The sequence below is a fragment of the Myotis daubentonii genome, chromosome 12 (assembly GCF_963259705.1).
Source record: "Myotis daubentonii chromosome 12, mMyoDau2.1, whole genome shotgun sequence".
NCBI lineage: Eukaryota > Metazoa > Chordata > Mammalia > Chiroptera > Vespertilionidae > Myotis > Myotis daubentonii.
Genome location: NC_081851.1, coordinates 18,917,962 through 18,933,333, shown reverse-complemented (window position 1 = coordinate 18,933,333; position 15,372 = coordinate 18,917,962). Strand labels below are relative to the sequence as shown.

Below are 15,372 nucleotides of genomic sequence, written 5' to 3'. Positions count from 1 at the left end.
CCCCTCCCGTGCTCTGACGGGACCATGTGCGCGGGCCTGCCCCTCTCACTGAGCCCACCATGTGCGCTGGCCTTGGGCTACCTTCCTCGGTCAGGCTTGCTGTGAAAGAAAGGCCACATTTAACTAAGAGCAGGGTCTGCAGCAGCGCGACCTGCAGTGGGAGCCCTGGGCTGAGGCCCCGTGGCGGCAGCTGTCCTCACTGAGCAGGGCCTCTGGCCATCTCATCCTGAGCGTGTCCAGGAGGCGCGCGAGCTTGAAATCAATTCAGCCTGCGGCACATTTGATTTCCTAGGACCCGCGCGCCTGGCGAGGAGACATGTTCAGGACTGCAGCCAGGGATCGCCATGGAGACCGGAGGACAGCCTGAACCCAGGCAAGGCTCCGTCATCGTCCCCAGCCAGGAGCCTGCCAGGTAACGGGTGGGTCTCAGCCTTCTTCTTGGGGAGACTGAGGCAGAAGGAAAGTAGATGCGTCTCGGAAAGAACGGTGGGTGGGACGGGTTGAAGATCTGGAGAAAGAAGAGGTAGGAGCAGAGTCAGACATCCATCAGTGAGCAGTTCTCTCCTGGGTCAGGGGTCTGAGCTCAGAAAAGTCTAAGAAACCTGCCTCAATCTGAACTTGCTTTAATGAAAAGTTATATTGAGAGACTTGCTCAATTCTGGAATAATTCAGGGGGGTGGGGGGAGCCAACCAGGGAGGGTTCAGGAAACAAGTGCAGGCAGCCACGGGAGACCACGGGGTGCCCACTGCAGCACGGAGAAGGGTGGTGGCACCTCCGAAGCAGCCTGGCAGGTCCCCACCAGCACACATCTTCCTTGTAAATGCATCCGAAAGAGTAACCAGGCTCTCTCCCTCCCTTCTGGTGAAGGCTGTGCTCTGGCTTCAGTAGCTGTACCCCCTGGAGGGAATCATTGCACCTTTTCCAGTCTCATCTGAGATGCTAATCCTGCAGCCCCGGGCGGTGCGGGGCGGTGTGGGGCGGGGCGGGCTGCACTGTGACTCACTCCAGGGGCCCACACACCTGGGCTCATGGCTGCCTTCCGCCAGTTCTTTTTAATCCTCACCTGAGGATGTTTATTGGTGTTTAGAGGAAGGAAGGGAGAGAAAGAGGGAGAGAGAAACATTGATGTGTGAGAGAAACATGCATGGGTTGCCCTAACCGAGGATGGAACCTGCTACTTAGGTATGTGCCCTGACTCGAAGCCTTTAGTATACAGGATGATGCTCCAACCAACTGAGCTACCCGGCCAGGGCACCATTTCTTTTTTTTTATCAATGCCATAGTTATTTTACATAATCACGTGTTCTACAGTTTTTGCTTAAGACAATTACAAACATTTTAATTATTTATTCTTCATATTTATTTTTCATTGTGGAGGACACTACCAATATTTATTTCACTATTCCATCTTAGCCATTTCAGTGTTTTTGTCTTACTAATGAAGTGATGCCTTAAGGCTCTTTAATTTCATGGAAGAGAAACCTTCAAACCAGCTTAAATTAAAAGGCCTGGGGCAGGGGCAGGGCAGGACGGGGCTGGGGTGGGGAGATGCTAGGGCAGGGGCTGGGGCGGGCCTGGGGGGTGCTGGGGCGGGGGGGGGGCGGGGGCTGGGGCAGCATCTGGGGGGCTGGGGCGGGGTGCGGGGGCTGGGGCAGAAAGATGCTAGGGCAGGGGCTGGGGCTGGGGCTGTGGCTGGGTGCTGGTGGAAGGTGAGATACTGGCCACCTCCTGGAAATGGAGCCTGGGCCCCTGGGGGAGCTGGGGAGGGAGTATCTGCTCCCTCTCGCCGTCTGGTGGAGTTTCAGGTCTTGGTGCTTTTGCTGCGTGTCTACTGCTTCTGTCTCAGCTCGCACATGGCAGGCACAGGCTGAAATGGTCTGCTCCACGTGATCTTGAGCTGAACCATCCAACCCCACCTTGGAGTGGCTCTTAGATCAGGGGCTTGAGTGACTGGTTCAGCTGTCCGTCTCTGAGCCTTGGCAGAGGCTGGGGGTGGGGGTGGGGTATGGCCTCGGTTTCCCCTCCACCGCAGAGGGAAGACGTGGAAGGGAAGTGTCCAGAGCAGACACATTGGGCTGGGAGGCACCTGGACAGACGCCCACAGCAGCTGTCAGCATCTGCTTCTGGGTCGTTTTCTTGCTTCAATTTATTCCCTTAGGCTAAGGTCACATGAGTGCAATTAGGGTCAAAGTATGTGACGACTTGTGACTTCATTCCAGTTGCTCAGAACTATTTTTATTGGGGTCTGGTGTGCACTGTCAGTGCCAACTCAGGGAAACCAGACGCCGAAATACAGAGCTGAGCCTCTCTTCCATTCCCTCCTGGCAAAGACGGGATGGCAGGAGGCCGGCTCAGGGGGCTGGGGCAAGGCCAGCTCGGAGGCCGGCTCAGGGGGCTGGGGCAAGGCTAGCTCGGTGGACGTGGACTGCGTCTCAGGGCCTGAGGCTCCGTGGGGCCTGGCTCCAGGAGAAGGGCCCAGGCAAGGAGCGACATGATGTATGCACAAGCCTGGGAGAACACGAGAGTTCCTGGAAGAAACAATAATACATTTGTATTGAAGGGCTTATTCCGTAAGCCTTGCTCTAAAGTTTTCAGCATTTGGAAATAGAATTGTTTACTCTTCCTGTGCTCACCAGTTGTGACAGAGTTCCACACGGGGCACAAGGAACAGGGAGCAGAAAAGCTCGCTCATGCCCACTGGAGGCTGGCGCCTTTGTGGAGTCAGGGGTTAGAAGGACAAGGCCTTAATGAGGACCCGTCCCTTCCGGAGGGCGCTGGCTTCTGGGTGCACACAGAGGAATAAGTGGCCCATAGGGGGAGGCGCAGCCTGAGCCAGGACCTGGCAGGAGGCGAGCGCTTTCCTCGCCCTCCTCTGTGCGCTGACTGCTGTCCCTGCCCTTCCAGGCTGTGGCGCCTCATCGTCTCGCTGCGCATATGGGCTTCCAGACACGCACACCACCGGGACCAGCGACCGGACTCTTTCCTGGAGCGTTTCCGCGGCGCCGAGCTCAAGGAGGTGCCCAGCCGAGAAAGCAGTGCCCGGAGCCAGGGCGGCCAGGAGCCTGCAGACAGCGAGAGGAGGTAAGGAGCCAACGGGAGGTGAGCCACCTGTGCCAGGCAGGAGGCACCGCTCACCAGGCCGCTCAAAGCTGCTCCTGGAAGAAGGCTTCTGTCTTAGGAGAGCGCCAACTGTCTGCTCCAGTCCAAGAAGTCCTGCAGGCGAGAAACCCTGCACCCAGAGGCCCCGGCCTCCTGTGACCCCTGACCCCATCCTCTTCAGAACTCAGCTAGTGTCCCCGGGAACTGGTGCTCTCAGAAACACACGTGGGGGTGCTTGGCTCACCCATCTCTGTCCACCACAGGGCCCTCCTAGACCGCACTGTAACCCACCTTGATACGAACCCATCGGAAGCCAGGAGCCTCGGGGAGAACCTCAGTGGTACCCAGTTTTATGCAAAGGGATGCATGCATTTTTCTGGGAAGAATGTCTGCAGGTTGGTGAGAATTTTCAAGGGGAAGCATTCATGTCCCAGATCAGGTTAAAAACCATGGGGAGGTGGAGCGCACGGAGGGGCCAGGGTAGGGGGGGAGAGTGTTCACCTTTTGACAGGAGAAGGGTCTGTAGAACAAGGATCTGGGCGCCATCTGGCCCGCCCACAGCCTTCTCCGCACCCTTAGACTAATGGGAATGAGCATTCGACTCTGTCGCTTCCCAATGTGGCCAGGTGAGTGGAGGGTTGAGCTGGGACCCTATCAGGGCCGGGCTCGACTATATCCAGAGGCCTGGTCAATGGTGGGAAGGGTCAGAGTGGGGAGCTGAATTCGATGGTGCAGGATGGTAGCTGGTCAATTAGGGAGGCTTCCGGGGGAGGAAGACTGGACTTTTGAAGCAAAGTCCCATTGGCAAAGCAAGGTGTTCGCAGGGACAGGTCTTGGCGCAGTGGGTCTGGCTGTGGGACCACCAGCACAGAGGTGTGAACGCGCCCATGGAGCTAAGCTTTCCCTCCTTCCCAGTCTCACAGGGAGCTGTTGCTTCCTGGGTTTTCAGATGCTTGGAATGAATCCTCAGAGAACCCTGTGTGAGGAGAGGGAGACCTGGGCAGGGCAAGCAGGCGTCCCCAAATGGCACTTGGCTGGATGGTCAGCCTGTGGAAGCAGGGCCCCGAGGGTCAAGCTGGGGTGCTCCGGGCCGCTGGCTTTGGTCTCCAGGTCTCCTAAGGGGTCGGCAGTGACCACGAACCAGCAAGCCACCCTCCAGGTCTGTGAGGCCAAGCTGGCTTCCTGCACTAGCCGTGCCCCAAATGTGCCCGGCAGTGGACAACTTGGAGAGCATACCTTTGACCATGAAGTACTGTGCTATCCAGCTTTAAATAATGTTTGCTTGGATGCAAAACCAGCTCCACCTTCTACCCGGGTTCTCACGTAGATCAGGGCCGGGGGTGGGGTGGGTGGGGGCAGGACCGAAGGAGTTAAGATGGATGTGAGGGCGGGGATGGGAGCGGAGAGACTGAAAGCTGGGATAGCTCTGCCCACGGTCTGTGTTCGCCCTGCTAATTGGAAGTGACAGCTGTGACCGAATCTTGGAGCAGCTGTCCGTTGAGAGCCAGGCCTGTGCGGACAAGGGCAGCAAGTTGTCACTGCTGCTGCGGTGTCCACTCTGGCCTGCAAGGCACTTGACAGCCTTACCTGAGAGCGCCAGGGGCAGGGGCCCCGTCGGGTCCATGGCTGCGCCCTTCATGGCGCTTTCACACGGTTAAGCTGCATGAAATAGAGTCGAATCTGAGGCAGACGCTGGGTGGAGTCAATGGTTGATCACATTTATCCAGAAGCGTCCGGTTAGCCAAGCGGTCACCCGCTCTTCCCACTAGCTTCCATCACAGTGAACTAGTCACAACACATTTGGTGCCTGACACCCTCCGTTCCTCAAGCTGCGTGCAAGGCCCGGGGGGTGGGGTAGGAGTAGCACCGGGATGGTCCCCTGCGGGGGGCTGAGTCCTGGTTCCCACGTTCGCTCCCTCGGCCTCCTGCAGTGGCTGGGCCCGGCCAGAAGCAACGCCAACACCTGCAGCAGCTCAGAGGCGTGAGCATCTCTGCTCCCCTCTGCGCCCTCGCCTTTCCTCCTCCGAGATGCCCAGTTTGCCTCCCCCCTTAAGTGTTCCTGCTTCCCACCCTCAGAACACTGCCACACCGTTCTAGAAGCCTGTTCCTTCCACTGGAACGCCATCCGTGGACCATCGGAAGGACCTGGTCATGTCTTGGGCGGGTCATTTGATCTCTCTGCCTCAGTTTCTTGTCTATAGAACAGGGGGTTGGATGGGCTCGATGTTTCAAGCTTAGGGAGCCCCTGTTGCTGTGTATTTGAGGGCAAAGCCGGGCTCCTTGCGGAGCAGCGGGTAATTCTTCTCCGAACCCCCGCACCCCACCCCACCCCACCCTCCTGGGTGCCAGTGAGACGCTCTCATTCAGGCCGATTCAGGCCAATTTGGAGGATGGAATCAGGGCAGTGGAAAGAGGAAAATTGTAGTTAGTTAGTTAGTTAGTTAGTTAGTTATTTGGTTAATTCTCATCCGAGGATATTTTTCCATTGATTTGTAGAGAGAGTATAAAGGAAGGGGAGAGACACAGACAGAGAAATATTGATTGGTTGCCTCCTGCATGCGCCCGGACCAGGGCCAGGATTGAACCCGCAACCCAGGCATGTGCCCTTGACCGGAATCAAACCTGGGACCCTTCAGTCCCGCCGACCGACGCTCTATCCACTGAGCCAGACCAGCTAGGGAAGAGGAAATTTAAATTCGTCCAGAGCATCGCCTCTAGAAACGGTGACCCACTGCCATCCCTTTCTGTCAACAGATGCCGAGCCGGCAGGTAGCTATGATGTGTGATCATGGCAGATGCCACTCAAGAGCCCGAGGAGGGCGTGTGCCTGTGTGACCATGCATGTGTTAGCACGTGTGCAGCATTCTCCTGCCTTCGGCATGGAATGCCATGGGAGTAGGCAGAGGAGCATCTTGGTTGGAGCGCAGGGAAAAGCCATCACATCAGGGAGCAATGCCAAGCCCTTGACTTCCAGTGGAAGGAGAAATGGGCCAAGGCCTTTGTTCCTCGGGTAGAACATTTTTTCCACTTTCCTCCCTGAAACTTAATTGCATTTTGTTTGCATAAATTTGGGCATCAAATCCAGAAACCCAAATGCCAGCAATAAAAAGAAAAAGAAATTATTTCAGCTACAAAACAATAGCTATTGCAATATGTGCTTGATTTAAAGCACCTGATATTAACACCTTTGAAACCTGGCTTGCGTCTGGCAGTCAGGGAAAGGCTCTGGGCGCTAGATAAAACCCTGGCGGCCTCCCGGCTCCTTCGCCCTGGGCTGCCATGAGGGTGAGGATGGGGGTGGAGGCTGTTGGCTGCACTGAGCTCCTATAAATCTTTTCAGGGCTCATATCATGGGTCCAACACTGCAGCCAAGGACCAAGGGACAGAATCGGAGACTGTGCCCAACAGGGCCACCTAGACACAGACACAGAGGTACAGAAACAACTCCTGTGGACACCCATCCCCATTCTTCCACCTCTTCCGGAGTTTTCTCTTAGTCCCCTGAGTCCTGACTCTCCCTCCCTGATCAAACTGTTCCAGCCAAAACCAGTATAGTTTTGCAGCTGTGCGTGGGTCTTTTGGGGGCAGTGCTGGGTGGATTTGCGGGTGCAGCTGGATGGTGCTGGGTCTTTCAGAGGCCCTCAGCAGGTTGGTAGCCAGAGGAAAGGCCAAAGCCTGTAATCAGAGGCAAAAATCCTGGACAAGGAAACCTGAGCCTGATGCAATGAGAACCCTCAGCAAGGTTTGCATGCTCAATAAGCTGGTAGGAAGCGCCCTCTGCTGGTGTCTTGGTGTTAAGACCAGTGGCAGACAGGACTTCAGGGTCATGCATAGAGGACAGAGAATGGGTGACTGTCCTTGCTCTTCGTACTTAACAAGCTAAATAGATTTTATTCTTATTCTATGTATTCATATATGCATTGTCAGAAACTTGCAAAACACAGAAAACCACACATGAGCATATACCCGCAGAGAAGTACACGTCATGTTAACAGGAATCCCATTATCAGAGAAAACCCTTCTTAACATGTTGGCAAAGATACCTCCCAGTTTTTCCTAGGTATAAAAATTGAATGGATAGACAGACAGGTAGATATAATATATTTAATACAGATGCTGGTTAAGAGCATTTGCAAACCAATGCGAAGCTTTGTGACCTTGGGTGAGTTACAGATACCTCCCAGTTTTTCCTAGGTATAAAAATTGAATGGATAGACAGACAGGTAGATATAATATATTTAATACAGATGCTGGTTAAGAGCATTTGCAAACCAATGCGAAGCTTTGTGACCTTGGGTGAGTTACCTGACCTCTCTGTGCATCAGTTTCCTGACCTGTAAGACAGGTATTGCAACGTTGTCTGGCTTGGAGATTTAGTGAAGACTAAATGTGTTCATTAGGTAGAGTGCTTAGCACAGTGCCTGGTACATAGTACGTGCTCAATAAATGTTGACTAGTATGTTAAGCAGAATAATTTCAGACTGCAGCTGGAGCCGGGCTTGGGGTTTGGGACCTCAGGCGGCAGGTCCACCTGGGCCAGGCATGTGAGTACGGGCAGAGGATGCATTGTCACTGGCCTGGCCCCTGCAGTGCCCATAGCGCCGGCCCTCCTGGCTGCCCACCTTACCTCGCCTCTATGTAGCACAGCTTCTCGCCGGCCAGCCATAGCAGCTGCCTCCAACATGCTGGAACTCACCGAAGACAACTTCTCTGACATGGGCTCTGCGGTCCTCATGCCCTGTCCAGTTCTTCGCCCCCTGGTTTGGACACTGCGAGAGGCTTGCCCTGGAGTGTGAGGCTGCAGCTACCAGATTAAAAGGAATTGTCCCATCAGCAAAGGTTGATTGTGCTGCCAACACAGACACATGTCATTAGCATGGAGTCCGTAGGTATCCGATCCTGACGCATTTGGAGATGGGAAGGAGCGGGTGCTGGGATGGGCCCGGGACTGCTGACGGGACGCAGCCACCTGGACAGGCAGGCAGACCAGCGCCGGTTCCTCTGGGCCTGAGGAAGGACTGGAGAGACTCATGAGTGATAAAGAGGCTTCTGTGGTGGACTTTTTTCTGGGATTTATTCAATGAAGCTCTGAGTTTCTTTTCTTTTTAAAAAAATATGTTTTATTGATTTTTTTACAGAGAGGAGGGGAGAAGGATAGAGAGCTAGAAACATCGATGAGAGAGAAACATTGATCAGCTGCCTCCTGCACGCTCCCCACTGGGGATGTGCCCGCAACCAAGGTACATGCCCTTGACTGGAGTCGAACCTGGGACCCTTCAGTCTGCAGGCCGATGCTCTATCCACTGAGCCAAACCAGTCAGGGCAAAGCTCTGAGTTTCTTAAAGGAGCCAGCAACTTGAGGCCCTGACCGGGTGGCTCAGTTGGTTAGAGCGTTCTCCCGATCTGCAAGGCTGCAGGTTTGATCCCCCGTCAGAGCACGTACAGTAATCAACCAATGAATGCATTATTAAGTGGGGCAACAAATGGATGTCTCTCTCTCTCTCTCTCTCTCTCTCTCTCTCTCTCTCTCTCTCTCTCAAAAACAACAGCAACAAAAGTAACAATAATAAAATAAAAGCAGCCGGAAACTGGAGGGATAACTATGGATTTGCACACAACGAACGGTGTTGAGTTTCTGGTGAACAAGTGTGGTGATAAGAGAGTGTATCCATGGTTTGTCCTTCACATCTGATGAACAGGGTGAGGACAAGACTGGCATATGCAGAACAGAAGATTTAAATTCATCCAGGAAAACATGTTTGGTGTCGCCCTCACACGACAGGAGACGAAGAGGGCCCGACACAGGCCAGGACTTCCCAAGGCTGGCTCTGCCGTGGACTCTGAAACGAAGGCCAAGGGTCCCGGCTGCTGGAGAACCGGGTGAGCATGGTGCCGAGAAATCCCTGCATGGATGCTGGACACAAACTCGGCATTAGCCGCGCACTTTCCTATTCTGGGTTGGGAAGCACAGCCGGACAGGTTTCTGTTGTTCCGTCAGCACGGCAGGAAGAGAGGGGCTTGTCACGCAGGAGTCCTTGCGTGAGGCCAAGGCCCTGGGAGGTTCCTGCAGGACTACTTTTATGGCAGCCTGAAGGGATGCTGGAAGTCTGAGCCCACTGCAGACAGTAGCATCGATCCCATAAAGGCAGTGGTCAGTAGAGCAACGGCTCCCCACGGAGCCAGGCCCTAATCCCGACTACCCTGCGGCTGTTTTCCCTACGTGGCAAAGGGACTTGGCAGATGTGACGGGTTAAGGGCCTGGAGACAGCAGAGATCCTGATTCTGGGTGATCAGGCTGGGCCCCCTGATCACAGGCTTCCCTCGAAGTAGAGGACCTTCCGCGGCTGCAGAGAACCAGGGGGTGGCACCTCGAAGAGAACTCAGCCCGCCGTTTCTGGCTGTAGAGGTGGGAGAAGGGGACCACAACCGAGGACGCAGCAGCCTCTGTAGGCTGGGGATGCCTCAGCGCGCAGCCGGCCACACAACAAGGATGCCGGTCCTGTCGTGGCCGGGAATCAAATTCTGCCAACAGTCCGATGAGCAGGAAACACATTCTCGCGAGTCTTCAGAAGGTCACCGCCGTGACGCCTCAATGTTAGCCTGGGGAGACCCGTGCCACACTCTGACTCAGATCTGCAAGGTCACTCCGGGGCGTGTAAGCCATGCCCTTGGGGCCATGTGTTCTGGCAGCAATAACAAACGAAGGCAGCTGCTGTTGAACGCGTGTGCAGCCTGCTCTGTAACAGCTACACACCAGGGCCGCTGCCCCTGCCTCGGGGTATCCCTCGGCGACAGCGAGAGGCCTCGGGAATTCCACTGTCAGCGGAGCTGTGTGACGAGGTCGCTGACGCTTCTGACTTTATAAGGAGTGTTAGTGGCTATTCTTTTGTAAGCTTGTTTGCACACAGCTTTGGTGATTTCCTTGGGAAATGCTATGTGAACCACACCGATCTTTTTCAATGGGTGTTCAATTAGCAGCCATTTATTTCCCCTCCAGTGCCTCCCTCCAGGGTGCGCAGTAGGGAATCAGAGGGGCCTGCAGATGGCTGGCGGGGACCCGGAGGCAGGCCAGGTGCCTTCCCCTCGTCCCCATGTCCTCAGCTCTTCGATGGGCCCTGATGCCTGGCTTGCAGAACGATGGCAACGATGGTCAGGTGACCCTGATGACTGCCGGTCCTTAAAAGATGGCCGTGAAGAAGAGGAAGCGGAGAGAAGTGCTTGCTGAGGAGAGAGCTGCACTCGTGGGCCTTCCCGGGAGGGGAAGAGGGGCTGCTCCCCCACAGCCTCCAGCCTGGGAGCCCGCTGCCCGCTGCCCCCCTGCCCCCCTGTCCCCAACTCCCCTGCCCCCCTGTCCCCAACTCCCCTGCCCCACTGCCCCCCAGCCCTCCTGACCCCCAGCCCCCCAGCCCCCCAGCCCCCAGCCCCCCTACCCCCCCTGCCCCACTGCCCCCCAGCCCCCCTTGCCCCCTGCCCCACTGCCCCCCAGCCCCCCTGCCCCCCTGCCCCCCGACCCCTCTGCCCCCCTGCCCTGCTGCCCCCAGCCCCCCTTGCCCGCTGCCCCCCTGCCCCGCTGCCCCCCTGCCCCACTGCCCCACTGCCCCGCTGCCCCCCTGCCCTGCTGCCCCCAGCCCCCCTGCCCCCCGGCCCCCCTGACTCCCCAGCCCCCCTGCCCCCCTGCCCCACTGCCCCCCAGCCCCCCTGACTCCCCAGCCCCCCTGCCCCCCAGCCCCCCTGCCCCCCTGCCCCACTGCCCCGCTGCCCCCGTGCCTCCCTGCCCCCCAGCCCCCCCTGCCCCCCTGCCCCCCAGCTTGCTCCCCACCCAGGTTTCCATTCGATGCCCAGAGAGGTTTTGAGAACCAGCAGGCCACACCCTTCCCTTCAGAACAAAGCGCTTTATAGGTGACTTTTTCACCCTAAAGTGTGGGTTTGGGATTCTTTCCCAGCACCTGGCCACGCCTCCAGTCCCAGCTGTTTGAGACATCCTAGGGGCTCATGAAAATGGGTCGGAAATCACACGACACTGAGCTGAACCCCTGTGGACATGTCAGTGGACACGCGTAAGCCTCACCGGCTGGTCTGCCTCCCACTTCGGGAGTAACAATAACAATAACAATGACGATGATGACGATGCTGATGACGATGATGGTGATGAAATCAGTAGCCTCCTTTCTGCCGGTGTGCTGGAAATAGCCACTCCCTCCCCGTGGGCTCTCCTGCGTGTCACTCGGCTCACCCTCCGCGTGGGGGTGTGTGTGCTGTAAGAGAATTGCTTAATGTCCTGCGTCCTCCAGTGACAAGGCAAGAACAGAGAAAGAGGAAAGGGGGAAGAGAGGAAGGAAAGGTGCCTCAAACAAGAGGAGTAACACTGAGAGAAATGCTTCCAAACGGGTTCTGTGGCCACGTGGAGCCTGCCGCACGCAGGACCAGGAACAGGGACCGAGGGTGACGCTGTCAGGCCTCAGGGGAGCCCCGGAGAGGAGGCTGGTGAGAGCTGCAGATGAGGACTTGGTCCCAGAGGCCAGGCTTATGAGTCCTGTGAGGTCTCGTCCTGCTGAGGGAGGCCTGGCCTAGCTCTGGGGCTCCCAGGGGGCCTCCTGGGGTGGAGCCTCAGGGGAGCAGTTAGGGGCTGTCCCTGTGAACCTGTGCTCCCCCCCCCCCCATCCCACCCCCCACACACAGGCATTCTATCTGCCACACAAGTGCCTCCGCACAGCCCAGGTAAGCTAAGGCCTGATCCTGGGCTCGTGAAAATACTACAGTCCCAAACCTCAATCCAAACCCAGTGCCGACAAGGGCTTGGAACCGCCCAGATCCTACCTGTGAGAGGTAACCTTGCACTGCGGGTCCCAGCGAGGCAGGAAGGCCTGTCTCCTGCGGAACAGACCTGGGCCAGCACATGAGGCGTACGGGCTGGGGAGGAGACACCTCGGTCAACGCGAATCCTCCCCAAACCCTGGGAGTGAAAACAGAAAGCGCCCTAAGCCATCGCTCCTCCGCGTGTGGCCCACGTGGCCCAGGTGAGGCCCAGGTTGGCGGTTTGGATGGTGAGGCAGGACGCAGGTGCTGGGAAATGAGCCTTTAGGACAAGCATGTCAAACTCAAAGGCTAACGGGCCAAAATAAACGAGGCATGCAGCGGCGGGCCGCGAGTTTGACATGCTTGCTTGAGGACATCTGTGCAAGGGACGTGAGCAAGATGGAAACGTTCCCGAGGGAACGTCCCAGGCTCCCACATTCTGCTCTGAGAGGAGCTGACACAGAGCCCTGAGCAAGTGTGAGTGCACGTGGGCAGGCCCCGGCCTGGAGGGCGTGGGCGGCCTGGGGATCTGCATTTCCACAAAGCTCCCAGGCTCCGGCAGCAGCCCTGTGACATCATCAAGCTGCCTGCTCATTCCCAGTATCCTGCGGACACAGAGGATGCCACCGGGCAGGGGGGGATGTCGCCGCCGTGATGTGATAGGCAACTTGGCTTCCTGGGGAGCTGAGCTGGGAGGGCACCTCCAGAGTCTGCCCTGCCTCCCAGCCTCTCCTCCCATGTGACCCCGAGACTGACAGGGCCTGGTCTGGAGTAGCCCTCTCTGAGGTGCCGCCCACACGTGTCCTCGATTTCCGAAGCTCGGCCAGGTGTCCAAGACCCTCCAGAGCTGAGGTCTCAGCACACGGGGCTGTTGTGGTGTCTGTTTCCAGGGAGAAGGACGCTGTGGTGCTGGACCCCTCCAGCAACGGGTACTACCGCTGGCTGACCGTCATCGCCCTGCCTGTCTTCTACAACTGGTGTCTGCTGGTGTGCAGGTAGGGATTCAGCTGGGCCTCTCCCCAGGGAGGGGGTGGAGGAGGGAGGGCAGCCCGCCTTCAGGCAGGACTGTGAGTGTCACTCAAGAGCCCGGCCATGCAGCTGGCGCCTGTGTCTCCATCGGTGAGGCGGCTCTGGAGGAGCACCGTGCGGGCTCTGAAGCGCGTGGGGACCTGTGCCAGGGCCCACAGCACCCGGGAGCCTTGATGGAGGCGTAGGAGGAAGAGGAGGGCGAGCTGCGGGTGCTCTGAGGGCAGGGTGCAGGGGAGGAGCCTGCCCTCTGACTGTGGGCTGTGGGTCGGTGCAGGGGGAGCTGCGGGTGCTCTGAAGACAGGGTGCAGGGGAGGAGCCTGCCCTCTGACTGGGCTGTGGGTCGGTGCAGGGGGAGCTGCGGGTGCTCTGAAGACAGGGTGCAGGGGAGGAGCCTGCCCTCTGACTGTGGGCTGTGGGTCGGTGCAGGGGGAGCCGCGGCTCCTACGAAGGCAGCAGGGCCTGTGGGTGCTCCTGAGCAGCCTGCCGGGCAGGTGCGCGTCCCTGGGCCAGCGTGTGGTTCGGGACGCAGGGGCGAGCGGTGGCTCTTCTGGGGACAAGCGGAGGCGCAGGGACTTCTTTAAGGAAGCTTCAGGGGAGGGAGGCAAGAGCAGCTCCTCTCATAAGGGGCAGGGGGAGGGGGGTTCGGGGCCTCTCCTAGGAAGATGCTGCTCCTCAGGGTGGGTGGGGGCCAGGCTTTCCTGGGCAGGCCTGCAGGACAGAGACTGGCTGCGGGCCTCTGTGGGCCAGCGGGGGGCCTGCAGGAGCCGGGCAGGAGGTGTCCTTTCTCCCCCCGGGGGTCGGCGGGGTCTGGGCCTTCGGAGCCAGGTACCGGGCAAGGATGCAGGGACAAGAGGCTGCATTTCTGAGAGGACCCGAGGCTTTGGGGCATCCTGTTCAAGTCCAGAGACAAGAACTCAAGGGTGAAGGGGCCCCTGGGGTGGGAGTTTGGGCCCCTGGAGGGGATGAGCAGGTGCAGCTGCTCTTCGGGGGGTAGGGACTCTGGGAAGGCCCTTAGCAGGCATTCGGGGACAGAGCTGTTGATTTTCTGGGATACACAGGGGGTTTGGGCTTTGCGAATCAAACTTCAGGAAATGATACGGGGTAAGCTGCTACTCTCTGAGAACAAGCAAGGGGTTGGGGGCTCTTCCCAGCAGGCCTGTGAGACAAGGATGCAGGGTGAGCTCTTGCTCTTCTGGGGGTAGTAGGAGGCGCAGGGGAGGGAGGCAGGGGAGCTGTGGCCATTCCTAAGCAAGCCTGCAAGGCAGGTGTGACTGTTGGAGATACGCAGGGCTTAGGGGTCCCTGCACATGTGGTAGGGGGTGCAGGGCAGAGGTGCTGCTCTGTGAGGGTACGCAGGGCTTTGGGATCCCTGAGCCAGCCTGCCAGGTAAGACTGCAGGGGTGCGTCCTGCTCTCCTGGTGGTGTGGGAGCCACCTGCCCAGGCTGCACAGCAGGTGTGCTGGGCCCCAGGGCTCCCTGAGTGTAAGGGGGGCTTTCGGGATTATCTGAGCAAGGAGTGGGCTCCTCTCCTCTGAGGGTAAGTAGGGGTGAAGCAGGGAGAACGGAGGGCCTCTCCCAGCCCGCCTGGGGACAGAGCAGGCTGCTGCTCTCTGGGGATCAGGGGTATTTTGCAGGTATTGTCTGTATGAGAAGTGGTGAACATAAAGATGGAGAAAGTAGAAAACATTTGCTGGCTTGTTCAGTGGTTAATCCTCCAGGAATTCTCATGTCTTTGACCTGGAAGGGCAGGTCCTCAGCCTGCTCCTGACCCAGCAGTGAGGCCCAGAGAAACCGCCCGGCCTCGGAGCTCCCTGCTCAGAGCAAGCAGGGCCCGCGCTTTGGGGTCAATCCCAGCTCTTCTTGGCTATGTGACCTTGGACAGAAAGGCTTCTGGGAGCCTGGTCCCCTCCTCAGGGCCTTGGCGATGACGCTGGGGCGCAAGCCCTGCAGGCCGGCTGGTGCCCAGAGGCCCTGCAGACATCTCTCCCTGTCGCCCTGGCTCAGGGCCTGTTTCGACGAGCTGCAGTCCGAGCACCTGGTGCTGTGGCTGGTCCTGGACTACTCGGCGGACGTCCTCTACGCCCTGGATGTGCTGGTGTGCGCCCGGACAGGTGAGTGCCCCAGCCGGGATGTCCTGGGCCCGGCCACCGGCCCCACAGCAGGAGGGTCCAGGGGACCACAGCCACGTTCAGGGAGATCCAGGATGGTAGGGTGGACATCACCTACCCCTGACCACTAGAGGCCAAGCAGGCCGGGGGAGCCTGCAGCAGTGATGGGGTGGTGCCGCCTCAAGCTTCCGCTGCTCCTGGGACAGGGCCCCGAGCCGGGGTCATGACCCCTGGGTTCTGGTCTCTCTTGTCCCAATGAGCTGTGCTACCCTGTGCAAGTTGAGCTGTCTTTCTGGGCCACATGGGTATTTCCATTGGTGTTGGAAGTAAGGAAGCCAC

General features: G+C 58.1%; 1 protein-coding gene across 2 annotated transcripts in view; it reads left to right on the top strand.

Annotated features, from left to right (window-relative positions):
* The window catches only part of CNGA3 (cyclic nucleotide gated channel subunit alpha 3), a 36,146-nt gene that overhangs the window by 15,910 nt on the left and 4,864 nt on the right, over nucleotides 1-15,372 (top strand). Inside the window, exons 3-6 of one of the 2 annotated variants that reach the window (XM_059659031.1) lie at nucleotides 293-412; nucleotides 2,906-3,082; nucleotides 12,787-12,891; nucleotides 14,930-15,036. In XM_059659031.1, coding sequence (XP_059515014.1) covers nucleotides 293-412; nucleotides 2,906-3,082; nucleotides 12,787-12,891; nucleotides 14,930-15,036 — 509 coding nt within the window. Of the gene's footprint in view, nucleotides 1-292; nucleotides 413-2,905; nucleotides 3,083-3,375; nucleotides 3,496-12,786; nucleotides 12,892-14,929; nucleotides 15,037-15,372 lie in introns of those variants that run through there. The other variant, XM_059659032.1, reaches the window with a different exon arrangement.